Source organism: Petaurus breviceps, unplaced genomic scaffold (genome assembly GCF_028583685.1).
Source record: "Petaurus breviceps papuanus isolate PSGF00001 unplaced genomic scaffold, PetGlider_PUasm1.0 216, whole genome shotgun sequence".
In the NCBI taxonomy this organism is placed as follows: Eukaryota; Metazoa; Chordata; class Mammalia; order Diprotodontia; family Petauridae; genus Petaurus; species Petaurus breviceps.
Window position 1 is genome coordinate 6009258 of NW_027185867.1, and position 21908 is coordinate 6031165.

At 39.8% G+C, this 21908-nt stretch overlaps 1 protein-coding gene across 1 annotated transcript in view; it reads right to left on the reverse strand.

Moving 5' to 3' along the window:
- Positions 1-21908, reverse strand: part of CACNA1C (calcium voltage-gated channel subunit alpha1 C) — an 879081-nt gene that overhangs the window by 378595 nt on the left and 478578 nt on the right. Inside the window, exon 4 of the mRNA XM_069094317.1 lies at positions 1709-1848. Coding sequence (XP_068950418.1) covers positions 1709-1848 — 140 coding nt within the window. The remainder of the gene's footprint in view (positions 1-1708; positions 1849-21908) is intronic.

Genomic DNA, 21908 nt, shown 5'->3' on the forward strand with positions numbered 1-21908 from the left:
GTGACAAAGCACTATAAAAATATGCTCCAGATCATGAACAACAAGAGGAATGCAAATAAAAACAACTCTGAGGTTTCACCTCATATCCATCAGATTGCCAAATAAGACAAAAGACAAAAATAGTAAATCTCAGAAGAGCTGTGGGAAGACAGACACACTAATGTAGTATATTCATTTGGTATATTTTCTTAAAGCATATGGTGGGTTTTCTCTAACAATCTGTACTGAAATGGGACAGGGCATATTGGGGAACATGTGCTTGGTCTACACTTATTAAATTTTCCTTCTTTTTTTTGTCTGGCAGTGGGGATAGAAACCTGGATTTGAATCCTGCCTCTGATACCCTGGGTTTTAGGACCTCTGGCAAGCCAGTACTTAATTTATAGGAAGCTCTTTCCTTATCTGGAAAGTGGAGATCCTATTACATATTTGCTCCACAGGGTTGTTCCAAATATCTAAGGAATATTATCATATATGAAGTGATTGGTAAACCTAAGGCCCATATGATTCCCTCTTTCCTCAGCTGCTTCTAGACCACTTTTTTCCCCTGAGAAAATGCTCTTATTTTGAGGTCTATGAACATAAAAAATATTATATTTTAATATACTTGGCTTCCTTTGTAATCCTAGGTATTTTATCTTATGCATTTTAAAAACATTATTCTGAAGAGTCCATGGGTATCACTAGATTACCAAAAAAGGTCCATGATACAATACAAAAAATAAACAAATCCCTGGGGAATTTTATTTTTATTTTATTTTAAAATAAAAATAATTTTTATTTTATTAGGGGAAACCACTTATGTGTATAATTTGACAGTGAGTTGAATAACTGTGCACAAGTTGCATATGGGCATACACACAAACTTGACTCATCTACACACTATAGGTTCCCCCATGTTAGCAAGTATGTACAGGCATGCAGACTGACAAGTCTATAATAACTCATATTTATTTAACACTTTAAGGTTTACAAAGTACTTTCCTCACAGCAACTGTATGAGGTATATAAGTATTATCACCTTTGTTTTACAGAGAAGGAACCCAAATATATCAAAGGACCACTAAGTGTCAGGATTGGGATTCAAACTCAAGTCTTCTGAATCTCAGTCAAAGATTCTTTTCATAGTATCTCTTAGTGGAGCAAAGTTGTATGCAAATGAATTCCAGAAGTTGGGATAAGTCTGTTGGGGGGGGGTGGGGAGACGTCAGGGAGAAGGGATAAAGGATACAAATCGAATGTCCTCTCATTTAGGGGACCACTAGATTTCACAAAAGGACATTCATGCTAGATTCCACAGACGGAATATCTTAGGAAAGATAAGTCCTTCCTTTATGGAACAAAATCAGTCAATCCCTCTCTCTTTAAGCCCTTATCCCAGCAATTGAACCCTTTTCCCCCCTCCCCTTTTCTCCAAGCATCAGGTGGTTTCTACTGAGTTCTCTTATTTTATTCAGAAACCCAATACAATGGTAGATCAGTCAGAAAGAAACATAAGGGAGGGGCAGTTAGGTGGCACAGTGAATATAGCACCAGCCCTGAAGTCAGAAGAACCTGAGTTCAAACCCAGCCTCAGACACTTGACACTTAACTAGCTGTGTGACCTTGGGCAAGTCACTTAACCCCAATTGCCTTCCCTCCTTCAAAAAACAGAAGGGAGAGAGAAGAAAAATGGGATGTATGTTGGGGGGGGGATGGGGATACTCACCCTACTACCACAATTATAAAATCTAGTAAATTCCAACCGTTGCGGAGGTAAGCATTGGGGTGAAAGAGAAGTCCATATGCTATTACTTTTAAAAATGCTTCCACTGTAAAAATGATGAGAAAGAGATATTCCACTCGTTCCTGGAGAAAAGGAAACAAAAAGGAGAAAGAGAAACACAATAGTTAATTTGGGGTCACTTACGCTATATATATATATATATATATATATATATATATATATACATATATATATATACACACACACATATAATTACTTATATGTGTGTGTTTGTGTGTGTGTTTATATATATATATATATACACACACACATATAATTTTACATTTCACAAAGCACTTTTCACACGAGTATCACCCCTATTTTATAGATGATACAATTGAAACTCAGAGGGGTTCACAGTGACTTGCCAGAGCAGCTAAAAAGGATAGGATTCAAGATTTGAACATTGGTCTTTTGTCTTTGAATTCAGTGTACTTTCCCATATAGCACAGCTGTCTCACAGTTGAGGTTTTGCTCAGATCCCAGGAGAGGCATCTTCCTAATTGACCAGCAAGGGTTTGGTGCTAGGATCTGGTTCCACCCACCACCCATCTGGTCATGAACCTTCAAACAAAATATCAAACCTGCCATAGTATCACAGATTTAGAGTTGGAAGAAAACTTGGAAGCCATCTAGTTCCATATATTCATTTTACAGGTAAAGGAAACTGAGGCTTAGAGAGGTTAAGAGACTTGCCCAGGGTCACACTGCTAGTTAGTGGCAAATCTGGGACTTGGACCCAGATTTCCTAGCTTTAGCACTCCATCTACTCTGCCTCTTGTGACCTTTTGCACTGTCTTATAATTTTATTTTTTTGGTTCTTGGAGACTTTCCTGTCCTCAATAGTCCTCAGGTAAAATGCAAGTATCAAGGTAAGGCAATTAAATCACACCTTTGGCACTATAATGCCTGAATTAGTTATCATTGAGCAACTAATGGAGGATTTATTGTCACTCAATGAGAGCAAGATCTTGAGGGAAGGGAATATAGGATAGGGTTTAGGCTCTAAAGAGTCCTTAACCTTTATGGTGTCATGGTCCCTTTGGCCATCTGGAGAAGCCCATAGACCTCTTCTTGGAATGTTTTTAAACACACAAAATGAAACACACAGTATTACCAAGAAAACAAAAGGTTAATGAAAATAAAGATGTACTTTTTGTTTTCCTTTCCAAGTTCTTAGATTCTCTTAAATTCTCCCCACAGGTTTAAAACCCCTGGTCCAAGGGGTGAGCAGGAGAAGTGATATACCAGGAGTTAGGAAAGCAGGCAATGAGGAGGCAGTAGAGGACACGAAAAACTCTGCTTATTTCACTTCTGCCAAGGTCTTGGGGTGTATTCACATATTTTACCCACATGAGGGATCTAAAAGAAGATGTGAAGGTATTCTGAGAAATATAAAACCACAATCTCACGGCAGTGATGGGAAAATGCATCCTGCTTGGCTAGCCTAGAAATTTAAAATTTCAGCGTTCAAAGAGTCAAGTACTTTTGGTTAGGGTTTATTGGATACTGTACTTCCTGGGCAGACAGGAATCCAGGGTAAGGTGAAGTACTGGAAAAGTCCAGACTCCATGAGTGGGGTCTAAATCCACATGCCTTTCTGCTCTTTGCCACTGTCTGAGAAATGCAGCCTGTGTCACTGGAAGCCCGTACTTTAAAAGGACAAAGTCTTTGGCTCAATTAGAACAAAAGTCTGTTGGCTGATTCACTTGTTTCTCTCACAGCTCTTAATTGCTTTCCCCCAATCTCCCTCCCTGAATGCAGAGGCTTAATGGCCCCCGCTTCTTGTTTGCTGCCATGACATCTCCATGCATCACTGCCTCCTGAATGAGGAGCCTCATCTTGTCTCTCTGGTAGAGCCACAAAATGTCAGCTTGTCCTGAATTCCTGATGCTGCTCTCTTCAGCATTACCCAGCTATGTGCCCACAGGGACTGAATCATGATGCCCACAGGGATAGCCACATGGAGATAGAACCCAAGAGCTGCATCCACCCACCACAGCTCAGTCAGGGAGGAGGTCTTCCTCATTGGAAGATACCTCCCTGATGAACACTCTTTCTTTCCTTGGACATAATACCATAATTCATTAGACAGCCAAGAGAGTCAGAAACGTATGGAGCCTGAAGGTGGTTATGGTTAGCATCATACCCACCCATTATGTTTCTCTTTTAAAAAGTTAATTTTTTTCAATGAATAAAAATCTCTCTTTTTTCTTTCCTCCATTTCTCTCTTCCATATGGGAAGGATAAAACAACCAAAAGTAAAATCCCTGTAAAAAAATATTTATAGCAAAAGAAATTCCTGCACTGACCAGTCAGACAGTAAATATTTATTAAGGCCCTACTAAGTGCTGGGAATACAAAGAATGGCAAAAGACAATCCTTGCTCTCAAGGAGCTCACAGCTTAACCAGGGGGACAACATGCAAACAGCCATGTACAAACAAGCTACATAAGCGGTAAGTTATGTTCTGTGTATCTGATCCCATCTTGCCATTTAATGGTGGGGTGATAGAACCATCCTTTGATGGGTACATTCCAGGGACAAATATCCCCTCTATGAAGTGCCCTAATGATTTTATTTGAGTGAAACTTGATTAAAATGAATTTCAAAGGCCAGTTGAAGGGAAGGAAATGTCACAGAGGAATAGTATATAGCCAGATGTAGGTATGCAAACATGGAGGGTGTGCAGTTGTCTGGCCTCCAAACCCCACACTGCTGCCATGAAGTTCAGGTAAACAGAGCTATGTGGATAGTGGGGTAGCTGGGGACCCTACAGTAGCTTGAGACCTGTCAATTGAAGCAGTGAATGTATACACACAGGGCAACATGGCCAGTAGCATGGGGTCAGCTATATTCCATTATCACCTTAGGAAAGTGACAAGAATCTACATGTCGTAGTGTCAGAGTTTCACTGCTGCTGGTAGAAATGCAGCGTGTGGAGAGGAGGGACAAACTTCAATTGATATGCCGGATATTGTTAAATTCCCCAGATTCATTCCAATCCAATTGAACACATATTTAAGTTTAAACTGTGTGGAGACAGTAGTTCGGTTTTAGTCAAGATAAGACAGAGACCTTGCTTTTATAGATTTAACGTTTTTGTAGGGGCATAGGATATGAATACAAATAGGAATGACATACACCCCATGACTTCAGCCCAATCACAGCTCAACAGTTTTCACCTTATGTAATGAGCTCTTACATAATGGCAAGTGGTCTGTGCATCCGCAGTATTTGCTTCTCAACCTTATCTTTTTCCTGGACACCATGAATGCCTAACCTTATTCTTATTTTCGAAAGAGACAGCATACAGGCTTTAAGGGGGTGACCTGGGGTAGGGGTAGGACTGAGTCAATGCGTGATGAAGGACGAGGTCCACCCAGGCAATTTAGGGCCACCTAGGATCTTCCTCCTTTTGGCCGAATTGTCCAGAAACATCTTTAAATCTCATGAATATCACATACTGAAAAGATTTCACTGTTATCACGGGAATTTGCCTTCTGGTTAGAAATTATGGCACTCTGCTTGGAATCATAGGATTTTGGAGTTGGAAGGGAGCTTAGAGATTTCTCAGTCTTTGGGCTGGTTTTATTTCAGAAAACTGAAGCTCGGTGAGGGTGCTTAACATCGTGTGTTTAATCCAGGTTAGGAACCTAGATCTTATGAGTCCAAGGCCCGGTTCCTTTCTAATTACTTCCACCTTAGTTTCTGGTGAAATATGCAAAAAGTATCATTGCCCCTTTGTATCCCTCCAAAGATGACAGAAGTTCACAACCTTCATTCCCTAAGGGAACGAAAGCCTCAAGACCTTAGGTAAAGCAGGGCATTTCTAATCAGACAAGAGCAGACCTAGGCAATGTACTTAGGAAGGAAGTTATATTTCATCAGTGGCTCAAATAATTTAGGTTTCCTGTGTGAACAAGCTGACCCTATGGTGCAGATAACCACTAATAACTTTGACCTTGAAAGCTAGAGGAGTTCATGTGTCATGCTCCAGATAAACAGTAAAACAACATTGTTGACTCTGGTCCCCTGCCAACGTGTGTTATGTTGCTACAGAAGGATTTACACAAAGTTGAGAAGTAACAATGGGGTAATTTTTTCAAAACTGAAGTTGGCTTTTAGGATCATTTTATATTTTCCCCAGGCTACTGCTTCTCAGATATATATTAGGAAAAAAATAGGACCTTTACATGTTCATATCTGGCATTATACTGGTAGACAAGGGAAGTAGGATCAACCAATCAATAAGCATTTATTAAGTGGCTATTATATGTCAGGTACTGTTAGTCACTCAGAATATAAAAGCACAAGTGAAACTATTTCTGTCCTCAAGGAGTCTGCCCTGTAGAAGCAACATGTTAAAGGTACAAAATATATACAAAATAAATAAAATATAATTGAGGGTACTGGAAATTGGGGAATCAGGAAAGTTTTTCCATTAAATTTGACCTTTTGTATCTTGAAGGAAACGAATGATTCCACGAGGTAGAGGTAAAAAGGGAGTGCATTTCAGGCCTGGGAGATAGCCAGAGAAAAGTTAGCTAGAGATGGGAGATGCAGGGCTGTGTATGAGAAACAGTACAAAGCAATATGGTTCAAGACTGTAAAGAAAGGTAGGCGGAAGCAAAGCTTCAAATGGTTTTTCACCTAAAACAGTTTATCTGACCTTTGAGGTGATGGGGAGCCAGTGAAGTTTATTGAGTATGGTCAGATCCACGTCTTAAGAAAATAATTTTGGTAGCGTTAGCAACTGGCAAATGTAACTCTGACTAGCAGGGAAGGAGGAATCCGCCTGGACTTCCTGGAATGAGAAGTTCTAGCCTGATCTGGTTTATTCTGTTTCATGTGTTTTGTACTCTAGATCTCCTGTGTTATTCTCTACCCCATATCATGTGCTGCAGTTTCCTGCCTGTGACTTGGTTAATCTTGAATATGTCTAGAAGGTCCCCTTGCTTTCTGTTTGCTCCCTCCTCGTCCCCTTAAAGCCCATGTGCCTCCTCTTCCACAAGGTCTTCCCTGACTCAGTTGGTGATAAGTGACCTTCACCCTCAAACCTTACATAATCCTTGGTTTTCTACTTTTAAAATGTATTTGTCCTGTAAGTGCTTGTCGACTGACTGGCTGATTGTACCATGTCAGGTATGTTGATGTCTTAGCATTGAGGTGACTGAGATGGTACCTGGCTAAATTTGGCATCTCGCCCAGAATTACAATACTCTGCAAATAGCAGGGTTTTTTGATGGTTGTTTGTTTAAAACCTAAGGCAAAAGAAGTAAATCAGTAGGAAAAAACAAGCTATTCTGCTCACCTCCACTAATGCGAACGTTGGAAACCAATCTATCTTCTGACTTCTGGATAAATTCTACCCTTCCCTTGCCATGTCCCAGTTATGAGTCATGTCCCCCCCCTTTCTCAGGGGTCCCCTTGAAGTGACAGCCACATTTACTTCTTTGTGTGAAAATCCCTTGTTCGTTGTGTTCAGCATAATGCCCTGCATATTCTGGGACTGGCATGGGGTTGGGGTCATGAACATGTTCACTGTTCCTCTCTCTGTGAATTACTGGGTGATTCCACTACAATCCTACTCTCTAGGCTGTGCTTGCTGATCTCTTGTGTGGTGTCTGGTTTAGGAGTTGTATGTGGAACAGTTATGCCTTATTGATGTACGCTGGGCTCCTTAAGATTAAAGGAACTTACAGCACCAGCTCCTTGGTCACAATGGGGTGGGGTGTCCCAGAACAAAATCTCACTCTACAATTATCATTTACTTATTTAATTATTTATATGAAATGATGATTGACATCATATAGTGCTTCAAATTTTTCCATATGCTCCACATGTATTACTTCCTTCCAGACTAACAACAAACCTATGATGTAGGTTTTGTGGAGATTATTTTCCTCATTTTGCAGACAAGGAAACTGAGGCTCAGAGAAATGAAGTGGTTTGACCATAGTCACCTAGATTGTGTCAGAAGCATGATCTGAACCCAAGCCTTCCTGACTCCAAGTGTAACATGCTAGCTGCTAGACCAGTGGTCAAAATACAATTAGAAACTATACATCCCCAAGGTCTGCCTATTGGCTCAGAAAACCACATAGTAGCATTAGTATGTCCTATTGTATTTTTATTTATTTTGTTAAATATTTACCAGTTTTCCAGTTAATCTGTTTCTGATTTCACTCTGGAGGGTCACAGGCAGGCCATGGGTGGTTTGATAGACAGCACTGCCTACCCATGGACATGTAACAATCAGGCCACATTTAACATTAACCCTAAACTGAATATTTCACCTAACAAAGTACTAGGCCATCAATAACCAACACATACTCTACATATGCTGATAATGTATCTATATAGCACAAAGAAAGAGAAATGCAGATGGGGAAACATGTATTGTCTTTTTTTTTTTTTTTGCCTTTTGGAGGGCAGTTGGGGTTAAGTAACTTGCCCAAGGTTACACGGCTAGTATTTTTGTGTGGGTGTTAAGTGTCTGAGGCCGGAACTGAACTTGGGTCCTCCCGACTCCAGGGCCAGTGCTTTACTCACTGTGCCACCTAGCAGCCCCCTGGGAAACATGTCAATACATCTCAAAGAACACCTAGGTATGACTGTTGGTTTAAACCAAGGGCAAATCACTACATTACCAAGATTATCAGTTTCTTCATCTATAAATTGAGAATAATGATACTTGTATCAGACTATGGAAAACTGGCCTCAGAATCAGGAAGACCCCCCCGCCCCCATCTCTTTTTTGACTCTGATGCATACTGACTAGATCATCCTGGACAAATCACAAACTCCCAGAGCTTGCAGACAACTCTCCAAGACTTTCTTTCTCATCTGATTTGGGGAGGCAACATGGCATAGAAATGTATACTTACATAATACACACACACACACACACACACACACACATATATATATATATTTCTATATTATATAAATATATAACATATAAATATATGTATGTGTTTATAAACACAAATATGTAGTAAGTTAGCACAGTAGCAACCCTGATTTTAGGGTCAAGGGTTATGGATTCCACTTATGATGATGATGATAACAGATAGATAGATAGCATTTATACCATGCTTTAAGGTTTACAAAGCATTTTTACAAATAATGTCTCATTTTATTAATTATTAGTTTGTTATAACCATTAGAATATCTTGACAGCCCCCAGCCCCAACTCCAACCAGAAGACAGAGGGATGCTGTCCCTGTTGTGCCTTTGGAGGGAGGTGGCACCCATTCTGGGTTTACATTTGTGGGAGAGATAGAAGAGACATTGCTATTTGGCAAGTACCTTCTGCTACATCTACCTGGCCGGAAGCAACACAACTGGGGACAAAAACAAATAACATTGTCTCAAAGGCCTCCTCCGGCTTAGCCTGTAAGCTTTTCCCTTTTGGGGAAGACAGGGCACCAGTAAACTAGTCTCTACAGGATGTTGCTATCCAAGTAACAGCCCTGTTTTACTCTTTATCATGCTGCGAGATATTTTTCCCTCTCCTTTTATTTTTGAGGTGGAAGGGGTCATTTTAGATCAAATGTGTACAGCCAGGAAAGGTAAGCCTATTATATAGCAAAAATGAGGGATAACAGATAGCCAGCCTGAGTACTTCACTGGCATTCACAAAATACTAAATGAAACAGAGAAGGGTTTTGGTTGTTTGGGAGGTAGAGCCTTCATGAAGGAATTATGGCAGGACAGAGACAGGAACAGCACAGGAGAGGAAGGCTTTGGCAATCTGCATTGCCCCAAAGTGCACATGGATGAGACCAGAGATCCTGCAAAATGCCAAAGTAGGGGAAAAAGGGCAGCCTTTGCCATCTCATCACCCCCGAGTTGTGGCTCACTTTTCAGAAGACAGTCTGGTCACTGGATGAAGACAGGACATAGACTTGTAGAATGTTAGAGCTGGAATAAACCTTTAGAGGTCATCTAGTCCAATTGCCTCCTTTTATACACAAGGAAATGGAAACTCCAAAAGTGAAATGACTTACTAAAAGTCTCAAAGATTATGTGTAGAAGAGTAAGGATTCCGGGGCTCTTTTCTCTGCACTACACTGATGAGAGGGGAGTGTCTGCCTTCATCTCCTTTTTATGTCCTCCCCCACCCCCGACAATTCTCCCCCTCTCATACAGTATTATCTCAGTAAGGGAAAAAGAGGGTATTAGAAAGAGAGCAGAAATTTTATTTTGACTTTATTTGGCTCTGGATAAATGGTTCTGGAATAAGTAGCATCATTTATTGGATGAAGTACCAGCCTTGGAATATGAAGATCAGGATTCAAGTCCTGCCTCTGACCTTCTAGCTATATGACCAGGGGCAAGTCACTTAGTTTCTCAGTGTCCTTTTATGTCAACTCTTTAAGACTATAAGTTTCAGATGAGTTACTTATACACATTGGTAAAGAGAGTTTCTACACTGGGAATTCCCTATACAGCCCCAATGTTCAAGAGACTAAGCTATCATCTTGACTAGTGTCTCTGCTCTTCCTTCTTGTTCTATTTATCCCACTGGCATTTAGTCTTTAGCCAACTTTATTGACCACTTGGATATGGTATAGCAGTGTTTTGCGGAGCCAGAGAAAGTAAGAGTGCTGAAAGAGAGAGGAAGACATGGTTCCTTGTCTTCTCTTATCTTGCAGTTCCTGAGTTAGATGCTTTTTTAATACTGTGGTCTCAGGCTATATGTAGAGAGAACAGCCTGAAATTCTTTTTTTTTTAAACAATTGGGGTTAAGTAACTTGCTCAAGGTTACATGGCCAGTTATTTTTGGGTGTAGTGTTAAATATCTGAGCCCAGATTTGATCCCCAGGTCATCCCGACACTGGAGCTGGTGCTCTTACTCGCTGAGCCACCTGGCCGCCCCTAAGCAATTGGGGTTAAGTAACTTGCTGAAGGTTACACAGCCAGATGTTTCTGGGTGGATGCTAAGTGTCTGAGCCCGGGATTCGATCCCCAGGTCATCCTGACACTGGAGCCGGTGGTCTTACTTGCTGTGCTACATGGCCACCCCATGAAATTCTGATCAGAAGGTAAAGGTGGTAATGCTTTTGAAAATCTGTCATTACTACACTCAATATTATCAAATACAAGAATATAGTTGTGTGCTCAAACTTCAGTAAGATTCTTAAAGGAGTAGGCAGTGCCAGAGGTTTTATGTAGGAGGCAACATATGAGTTGGGTTCTGAAGGAAGAAATGAATTTATTTCACAGTTGGAGACAGAGGGCAATATGAGAATGAGGGATGGAAAATAGTTCATTTTTGGTTAGAATGTAGAAAATACATAGTTTTGGTAATTTAACATAAAGTTGGAAGTTGGAATCAGATTGTAGTGAACTTTACATTGTACTACATATAATGTTATTTGATACTTAACCTTATGAGGGAGGTGGTACAGATATTCTTTTTCTCATTTTATGGAAGAAGAAACTGAGGCAAGAGTAGTTAAATAATTTGCCTATGGTCACATGATTCATAAGTATCATAGCCAGTCTTAAAACACAGCCACAAAAGTTAGGAACATAAGACCCAATGAGGAACCAGATCAAATCTGCTGCCTGACAATTAAGTGAATTCAGTACATGTTCAAGCATAGTATGCTTTGCCCCAGGTCAGGACATATAAAAAGTGTTTGAGGAAGAGTAATCTGACAGTAGTATATAGGATGCATCTCAGGAGGGAAGAAAAGAAATGATTATTGTGGAATTTTAGGTTTATGGTTTTAGTAGGGATGGAAAGGACACATTTGAGTCATTAGGAAGAAAGAATTAATGGGACCTGGTAACTAACAGTGTAGGAGGAGGAGGAAGAAGAGGAGGTGGTAAGAATGACTATGAGGCTTTGAAAGGGTGACTTAGAAAGTAAAAGCACCAGTAATGGCAATAGGGAAGTCTAAAGGAAGAACTAATTTGTGAGAGAATAAATTTGCTTTGAGACCGATTGAGATCTGAGTTCTGGCAAAATATCCTGATAGAAATGTCTAACCAGAAAAGGTGGTGTCAGAAGCAAATTAGTGGATCAAGAAAGAAATTAACTATCAGATCTGTGGCTAGATGAGTTCATGACCAAACAATAGATAGAGAAGTTCACAGGAGATAAAATAGATATTTTTTTCTTACATAAATTAAGCTTTTGCAGAAACAATAATAACTGCAGCAGGTTTCTCTGATAACATAGCAACATTGCTATTAAATCAATACTCTAAAGAGATTGGAGAAACAGGAAAAGAATTCATATATACAAAAATATTTATGCACCTCTTTTCATGATGGCAAAGAACTGGAAACTGAGGGAATGTTCACCAATTAGGGAATGCATGAAAAAGCATGGTATATCAATGTGATGGAATACTGTTGTGCTGAAAGAAATGATAAACGGATTGGTTTCAGAAAAACCTGAAAAGACTTCTATGAACTGATACAAAGTGAAATGAGCAGGAAAAGAACAATCTACATAGTGACAGCAATATTGTAAAGATAATCAACCCTGAAAAATTTAGCAACTCTGATCAATAAAATGATCCACTACTACTCAAAAAGACTTATGATGCAAAATGCTTCCCACCTCTAGATAGAGAACTGATGAACTCAGAATGCAGATTACAACATTTTACCCCTTTTCTTAGTTTTTTTGCTTTTTTGAGGGGGGGGGAGCAGGAACATGGCTAATGTGGAAATAAATTTAAAATGTTGCATCTCTGGTCTTTCTAATGGTTGAGAGGGGGTGAAGGGAGAGAATTTGAAACTGAAAATAAAAATAAAATTGAAAAAAGTATATATATGGGGAATTGAAATCAAACAAGAACTAAAATAAAATCAACAAGAATAAGAACCATTCTCCAATTGAAAATGGTCAAAAGATATTAATAGGTAGTTTTCAGGTTATCATAATACTCTTATTAACTGCTTCATAGGTTTGTTGTGGGCAAAATGTTTTCTAAGTTTTGAAGTGCTATGTAAAGATATTTTCTCTTCTTTTCCTTACTCTTCCTCATATTATTATAGTTATATCATAAAAATTGGAGACAGGAACTAGTCCTGTGATTTCATTGCCATAGTTAAGTCCTAGACGAGGAAATTCCCTCTACTAACGCAGGATGACATTTTTTTTTTTTTGACAACTTCTAGTCTTAGAAAGTTGCTATAACAACAAGAGGTTAAATGCTCAGCTGGGGTTATACAGCCATTATATGTCAGAGGTTGGACTACCTTGCTCCAAAGCATGTTTTCAATTCCCTAGATACCGATTCAGAACCTGCACCCCCATTTCCAGCCTTCTTACACCTAAATCCACCCAATATACACTGCCATCTTGCTGTTCCTTACAGAAGAGACCATCTCCTGACTCCTGGGATTTTCACTGGCAATGTTCCCCATGGTGGAAATTCTTTCCATCCTCATCCCCATCTCTTTGGCTTCCTTCAGGTCCCAGCTAAAATCCCTTCCTCTGCAGGAAGCCTTTCCCAATGCCTCTTAATCTAGCGTCTTCCTTCTGTTATTTCCAATGTATCCAGTATATAGTTTGTTTGTGCATAGTTGTTGACATGTTGCCCTCCCATTAGACTGTGAGCTCCTTGAGAATATGGAATGTTTTTTTTTTAATTTGTGCTTTCATTTTTTTTAATTTTTAATTTATTTCTATTTTTATTTTGCCATTCTTTTATCCCTAGGACTAAGCACAGAGCCCAATACATAGTGGATGCTTCATTGTGGTTGCTGCTGTTATTGTTGATTGTTCTTCATTCTCGAAGAGGACCATGACACCAGGGAGGTAATGCCATGATATGCAGGTGAGATGGATATAAGTGAGGGAGGGCTGTGCAAAATCCCCTGCCTCACTTTCTCCCCTGGAATCATTTGGGTCCAGTGGCAAGATAGTGGTGCTTAATAAATATTTATTGACTGACCTATAAATTATATAAGTTATTATGGATGCTTCTTGAGAATAAGGATTATTTAATTGTTTGCATTTGTATCCTCAGCACATAGTACACTGTCTGGTATACAGTAGACATTTAATAAATACAGATTGTGTTATAATATATTATACTATATTACATACAGTATTTTATGGTATAAGGAAGAGAAGCGGACAGGAAGGAAAAGGAAAAGATTTAAGTAGACTATATTGTCTTGGTCATTGTTAAATAATAATAAGCACGTTGAGGAAATGTTGAGGATCAGTGGCATATATGATAATGACAGGACACTAAACTCTGGGTCTTAGGTAGGGGGAGATATCGTCTCTGGCTCCCTGCTTCCCTCCAGTGGCCGTTTGACAAATTACCCAACCTGTGTTAGCTTAACATCCTTAACTGGATGGCCTTCAGAATAAATGATAAACTCTCAGCTTGATACTTTAGGACCTGTCCAGTCTCATTTGAACCTGCCTTTACAGCAGACCTGCACAACTTGGCAGTAGGTAGGAGCCAAAATCAAAGTAGCCTTAAACTTCGGGCCGCAGACGGGTTTTTAGTGGCTCGCTTTCTAAGTAAAGGTATAATTAGTGATTAAACTATTTTGCATATAAACCGTATTTAAGAAAGGGAAATGTCAACTAATATCAATTAATTACACTTATAGCTTAGGATTTTTATCATGAAATCGCTCCTCTCAGACTAGAGACAGTCAGATGATGGTGGGTTGCCTTGGGTCACATGACAAACAGGAGAGGGTGTGCAGTAGCTATGCCCACCAGCCAAGTTACATGACAGGCACAATAGTGATTAGTAGACAGTGGTTTAAGCAAGGCATGGACAAAGCAGTCGTTACATCCTTACTTTCCTTTACATCCTCTACATTGTTCCCAGGCTGCCCGAAATCCTTTGGCAGGCCGGAAACTACGCATAGCCCATATGTTGTGCAGGCCTGCTTTACAGACTTATCCCACATTATTCTGTGGTCTGGCCACATTAAAGTATTGATGTCCTAAGATCACATTCTACTCTCTTTTGTTTCCATACCTTTGATTTATTTCCTGAAATGCCCTGTTCCCTTCCTTTCCTATCTCAGTCTGCCAAAATTTTCTATCACTCAACATGCATTTCAAATGCCACCTTCTCTATGAAGCCTTCCTTAGCCTACCTCCATCCCATCAATTGTAAGTAATCTTTCTATCCCTAGAATTCTTTTAGCCCCTCCTACCTTATTCATTTAATCTGTTCTGGCAGAATTATAGTTATTTGCATTAGTCTTACTTTTTTATTATGATTGTGAGGATTATTATAAAACTATAAGTTTCTTGATGGTAGGAATTGTCTCATTAAATTTTGTATTCTCTATAATGCCTACCTTCAAATCAGTTCATTTCTTTTTTTTTTTTTTTGCTTTTTGGAGGGCAATTGGGGTCAAGTGACTTGCCCAAGGTCACACGGTTAGTTTTTGTGTTAAGTGTTTGAGGCCGGATTTGAACTCAAGTCCTCCTGACTCCAGGGCTGGTGCTCTATTCACTGTGTCACCTAGCCGCCCCTCAATTCATTTCAATTCTACAAGCATTTATTAAACATCTATTTTTTGCCACAAACTGCCTTTGCCTTCATGGAAGTTATTTCTATCAAGAGGAAACAACACATATACAGCTAAGTAAATTTTAAAAATGCAAAATGAATAGTGAGTAATGAGGGAGGAAGGCAGAGCAGTAACAACTCAGGGAAAGCCAAGAAGGTCACAGGTGACATTTTGCACACAGTAGGCATTTAAACAAAGCATTCTGAGAACCCTGTTGTTTTCATGTTCAATGTTGTCATTGCTATAAATGGGAATGATTGTTATCATGATGGCAGATTTTTATGGCTTTGAGTGGTTCTGAGGCTACGTCTGTGACTCTGCACCCAGGTCCCTCCCCTCTACTTATACACTCGATAATCAGTCCTCCCAAGCAGCCTCCTCTGCTGATGTTCCGAAGCATTACTCTCCTTTCAGCACTGCTTACGGTGCATTGGCAGATACACAGTGGCATCATCTATTCAGTCTATTTAAAAGCCAACAGGCAAGGAAATGAATGCACATCAGCTGTAACTCAGACACACTTCACATATGGCAGGGACACATTAGAGTTGGCACTGTATTCTGCAATAGCAAAAATCTCATCAGGTTGCTGAGTTCCTCCAGAATGAAGATGCTCAGGGAGCTATCAATGTGAATTGCCCAACTGGTATGCATTTAATGCCTCTGAAACACTATTTACTTTCACAGCCAGGTCTCTTCTCTAGTGGTAGCAAGGTGCTACCTCAGGTGGAGATCTGTCACTGGAAGACCTGAGTTCAAATCCCTCCCCAGAAACTGACTAGCTTAGTGGCCTTGGGCAAGTCACTCAACCTTGCCAACCTTAGTTTCCTTATCTATAAAATGAGGACAAAATGAAATAATATCCATAAAGTGAATTGCACGCCTTAAATAACTCCAAAAATACTAGCTATCATTATTATTCTTCCTCCTGCTACTCCGCCCCAACTCTGCTCTGTGTCTCACCCATCCCCATGACAAGCTATTATGATACCACTCCTAGAATAGTGTGGAAATACAGTGAGCTTGCTACAGACTGGCCCTATAATTTCACCAGTGTAGGAAATTCCCTGGTGAAGAAACCAGCCCTTTCTCTGTAACTTTCTCTGTAGTCAGTGACTTGCTCAAGGTCCCAGGCAGTATTTGTCAGAGTTAGGACTTGAACCTAGGTCTTCTTCTCTTCAAGACTAGCTCTTTATTTACCATGTCACACTGCCTTTCTGTATGTACATATACATACACACACATCTTAGAATCTTATATACGAATGAGACCATCTAGTCTAATGCCTTCATTTTAGATATGAAGAAACTGAGGCTGCCGTAGGCAAGTGACTTGTACAAGGCCATACAGTTAGTCAGTAGACTACTCTAATAATCCACAGATCTGTGACTTAGTCAAACTGGATAGTCATAACACCCATACATATTGAAATTTGCCTACAGTGTGATAGATAGTCTTTGGGAAGTGATGTGATCACAAAAACCAGCAGCCTGCAGAAAATCTGGAGATAAGTATCTCCAAATGTAAATCCTTTTCTGGTCCCCTTCCTTTTTTTTCCTTCCCCTCTGGGATTGCCTTCTAACTCTCTGTAGAGATCTTCTAAGAAACTTGTTAGTTACATATTGTCTTCTCCATTAGAATGTAAGATCTTTGAGGTCCAGAACGGTTTTTGCCTTTTTTCTGTCTCCAGTGTCGAGCTCAGTACCTGGCACACAGTAGATGCTAAACTGTTTGCTGACTAAATAACTAACAATAGATAGGACACTCAAAGTGGGAGGATTGGTAAAACCTCATCTTGAAACAGTCCCTTTTTTCCAAGTATGCTTGCCTTCCCTATCATCTCAGCCTGCTTTGCTCTGAGCTACAGCACATTTGGGTAACAGAGGGTGGCGCACTATTTGGTATCACAGTTATCTTCTTTCCTAAATTACAAATTCTTTGAGGCTAGGGAAATTCATAGTCTCTCCTATAGCTCCTTTTTTTTTTATTAATGTCACAGATACATAATTTATACACTCATTTCCTGTTATACGCCTTGCCCCCATCTTACCCTGCTTTATACAAAGAAAAACACTTTAGGCACTTACAAAGCAGTCACATCTGATGGTGTATGTCATATTCTGTACCTGTAGCCCCCTCCCTTTCTCCCAGTAGGAGAGACATGTGTTTCATCCTGTTTTCTCCAGAGTCAGGAATTTTCATTGCAATTAACTTATTTTCTGCTGCCTTTGATGTTGTTTTCATGTTCAATGTTGTCATTGCCCACACAGCTTTAAGCACAATGCCTTGCTTGCATATTGCAAGCACTTAATAAATACATAATAGATGTGAACAAACACAAATAATTAAATGAACTCAAAATAAATAAGACATCACATCAAACCATTATCATTTAACATAGTAGAAGAGGATGAATTAACAAACAACAAATTAGCAAAAAATGCTTTTGTTCTCTGACCTTTTCCAGGTCTGTCTGAAATTCATCTACATTTGGTTTTGCTTCTTTTCCCAGTAAATATTTTTTAAAGAGAAAAAAAATCTGTAATTTAAAGACCTTAAAAAGAGCCCTTTTCTCACCCCATCTTTTCCACTAAATTACAGGAAAGCATTGTGAATTCTCTAGAAGGGGAAACAAAAGTAAGCTGGAGGAAAGAAGGAAAGAGATAAAGGACAACTGCCAATGGAATGTGAAACCCTAGAATGAGGCCTAGATAGGCTGATGCTCTGAGCCCCAAATCACAATCAAATGCAGCACTCTGGACATCTGATTACATCCACTGATGATGAGAGCCAAGAAGCATGTAGGGCAGGGCTAATTCAGAATTATGGAGCTGCAGAGCTGGAAGGAACCTTAGTCATCATCTATTCCAACCTCCTAATTTACAGTCAGTCATTCTATACATATTTATTAAGTTGCTACCGTGGGTCAGACATTGTGCTCATTGCTAGGGGTACAAACCCCAAAGCAAAAACAAAGCCTGCCCTCAGTGAGCTTACAGTCTAGCAGGGGGAGACACCTTTTACATATATGGGTATAAATAAAAGAGATGCAAGCTGATTTATTGGAGCAAGGCATTAGAAACTGAGAGAAAAGGTCTCCTATAGAAACCTTGATGAAAACTATGGACTCTAAGAGGTGGATAGCAGTGTTTTTGGAGGGGAGTACAGAAGAGTAGTGTTACCCTGGGCAAGTCACTTAACCCTGTTTGTCTTAGTTCCTCATCTCTAAAATGAATTGGAGAATAAAATGGCAAACCACTTTGGTTTCTTTGCCAAGAAAACCCCAAATAGGGTCATGAAGAGTCAGACGGACAGAGATGACTCAACAGCAACAAAGTGCAATAGAGATGGGCAGGATCAGATTGTGAAGTGCTTTAAATACAAAAGAAAGGAATTTGTATTTGATAAAAGGAAATATAGGGACTTCCTGGCCTTAAATGGAAAGGAAAATCATATGGTCAGATTTGCACTTTAGGAAAATTGGTTTGGCAGCTGTGTGAAGGACAGAATGGAAAGGAGACAGGCTGGAAGTGGGGATGCCAATGTAACAGTTCAGGTATGAAGTGATAGAGACCTGAACTAGGTTAGTGGTTTTTTGATTCAAGAGAAGAGAACAGATGAGACAGATGTTGTGGAGGTAGAAATAAGATTTAGCAACTGAGTTGATGTGTGGAATGCATAAGAATGAGGTATTGAAGGTGATAACAAAGTTATGAATTTGAATGACTGAAAAAATTATGGTACCCTCGATGGAAATGAGTTTAAATGAGGGGTAGGTTTTGGGGAAAGATAAGTTCAATTTTGGATATGTTGAGTTTGAAATGCTTACAGGATACCTGGTCTGAAATGTCTAATAAGTGGATGGTGATGAGGGATTAGAGCTCAGAAAATTGATGTGGGCTAGGAATAAAGATCTGAGAGTCATCAGTGTATGGATAATAATTAAATCCATTTGAGCTGTTGAGGTCACTCATTTATATGAGTAAAAGAGAAGAGAAATGGGCCTGGGACAGACTCAACAACATTTAGGAGCCATATTGTAGATGATGATCCAGGAAAGGAGGCTGGGAAGGAGTTGTCAGAAGTAAGAGGAGGAGGAAGGGGGAGAAGGGGAGTGAGAGTAAGAGGGAGAGAAAGAAAGAGAGAGATAGTGAGAGAAAGAGAGAGAGGAAAAGGAGAAGAGAGGAAAAGGGGAAAGGGAAGGAGGGAGAAAAGGGGAGAGGGAGAGGAAGAGGAAGGAGAGGGAAAGGGGAGAAGAGAGAGAGAGAGAGAGAGAGAGAGAGAGAGTAGTATTATCAAAAAACTCAAAACGAACAACTAGATAGGAAAGAGAATTCAGAAGACAATAGTATCAAGTAGTGTCAAATGTCACAGAGAAGTCAAGAAAGAAAGAGAACTGAGAAAAGGTCTTAAGATTTATTAACTCAAAGATTATTGGTGGCTTTAGAAAGGGCAGTTTCAGTTGAGTGATGAAGTTGGAAGACAGAAATCTTAGAAAAAAAGGAGAGGAGGTAAAAGCAGTGAGTACAAACAGCCTTTTCAAGGAATTTGACTATGAAAGGGATGAGAGATATAGGACAATAGTTTGCAGGGATGATGGAATCTAGTGAGTTTTTTGTTGTTTTTAGGAGATGAGATTTAGACATTTTGGTAGGCAGCAGGAAAGGAACCAGTAGATAGGAAGAGACTGAAGATTATGTGGGTTTTTTGGGAGTGGGGGGGAGAGAATGATAGGAAGACAAGAACAGATTTGTTCAAGGGTACATGTAGAAGGATTGGCCTTGGCCAGGAGAAGGGCCACCACTTTGTGAGAGGATGGAATAAAAGACCAGAGAATAGGGAATGGTGTCCAAAGCTTTTGAGATGAAGAAAAATGTATATAATGCAGTTCACTGAGAATGAGTTCAATATTTTTTAGTAAAGTATGAAGTGTGGTCTTTGGTTGTGAGAATAGGGAAAGGGTACTAGACCTCTATTGGATGGTCACATGATCTGGCTGCATGTACTTGTGAGGAAATTGAGGCTCAGGGCAAATGGAAGAGCCAAGAGTCTTATAGATCTTTTGAATCCTAGCCATCCCTCCCTCCTTCCCTCCTTCTCTTCCTCCCTCCCTTCTTCTCTTCCTCCCTCTCTCCCTCCCTCCATCCCTCCATCCATCCATCCCTCCATCCATCCATCCATCCATCCATCCATCCATCCATCCATCTGTGTACACACACACAATTACTTTTAGCCTTGTATAGTACATAAAGTATGGAAAAAAGGGATTTCTCTTTCTTCAGGGTAGCTCAGAGTTGAATAATTTTAGAATTGGAAGGAATCTTAGACGTCATAGAAACATTAAAGTATTGGATTTAGAGTGACTACAGAAGTTTCTTTATAGATCCTTTAGATCTATGGTTTTCAAAGTGTGGTCCCAGGGGTCCCTGAGACCCTTTCAGGAGGTTCTTGAGGTCATGACTATTACTAACATTACCATGACTATTTTCATGGTAATGTTAAGGTATTGTTATTTGCCTAAGAAAATACTCGTCCCTTTTCCAGCTACATATCTATGTGAAGCTGGGTTTTCTTCATATACTTAAACTAAAACAGCAGATTGTAACATATTGATTACAGAAGCAGATAGGAGAATCCAGCTGTCTTCTATTAAGCCAGATATGAAAAGAGATTTGCAAAAATATGTAAAACAATACCACTTTTCTCACTCATTTTGTTTTGTTTTGGAAAATATAGTGATTTTTCATAAAAATATGTTAACATGCAATGAATTCATTATTGCTTTTGAAAATGAATTAATAAATACTTTAAAAACAGTTTTAATTTCTGGCACAGTAGATGCCAATAGATATAACGGATATAAACCAAAGACCTTTAGGGTCCCCAATAATTTTTGAGAGTGGGGATCCTAAGACCAAAAAGCCTGAGAGTTCATTATCTAGAGCAGAGGTGTCAGGTTTGTGGCCAACAACAATGCAGCCCAAACCAGATGGAAATAGAAATGGAAAATGAATAAAAATATGACAAAAGAGATAGTATTAACATGCGGTTTTCTAAGACAATATGGTTCCCCCCAGGGATCCTTATGTATGGTTTCGTGGCCCCTGCTTCTGTTTGGTTTTGAAACCACTGATCTGGAACAACCTCCACGTTTTATGGATAAAGAAACCAAAGTCCAAGGAGGTCTATATCTTGCCCAGCACCACCTAGCCAGGAAGCAAGGGGGCCAGGCCAAAGAGTCACTGATGCAGAGCCATCTCTACACCCCCTCAGATGCCGTCTAGTCCAAGGGTTGTTCTACTCTTGAATAGACTGTGTCCCACGACAGGTAAGTGATTTGCCCAGGGTCACACTGGTGGTGGTTGCAGAGATGGCTCCAGAGTCCACTGTACCACAATAGTCCAACTTGTACTTGAACAAACAGTCTCTTCTAACAACTTTCTGACAAACCTTTGCATGAGGTAGAACCTAGTTCTTCCCAAGGCAGAACATTAAGCTTTTGGACAATTGTGATCATTAGGAAAGTTGTCTTTATATGGCCAATGGCCTTTCCACTGTTCTGGACTGTTTCCCTTCTAATTTCTACTAGTTAGGGTACATCCAGGAGAGTTGGCTT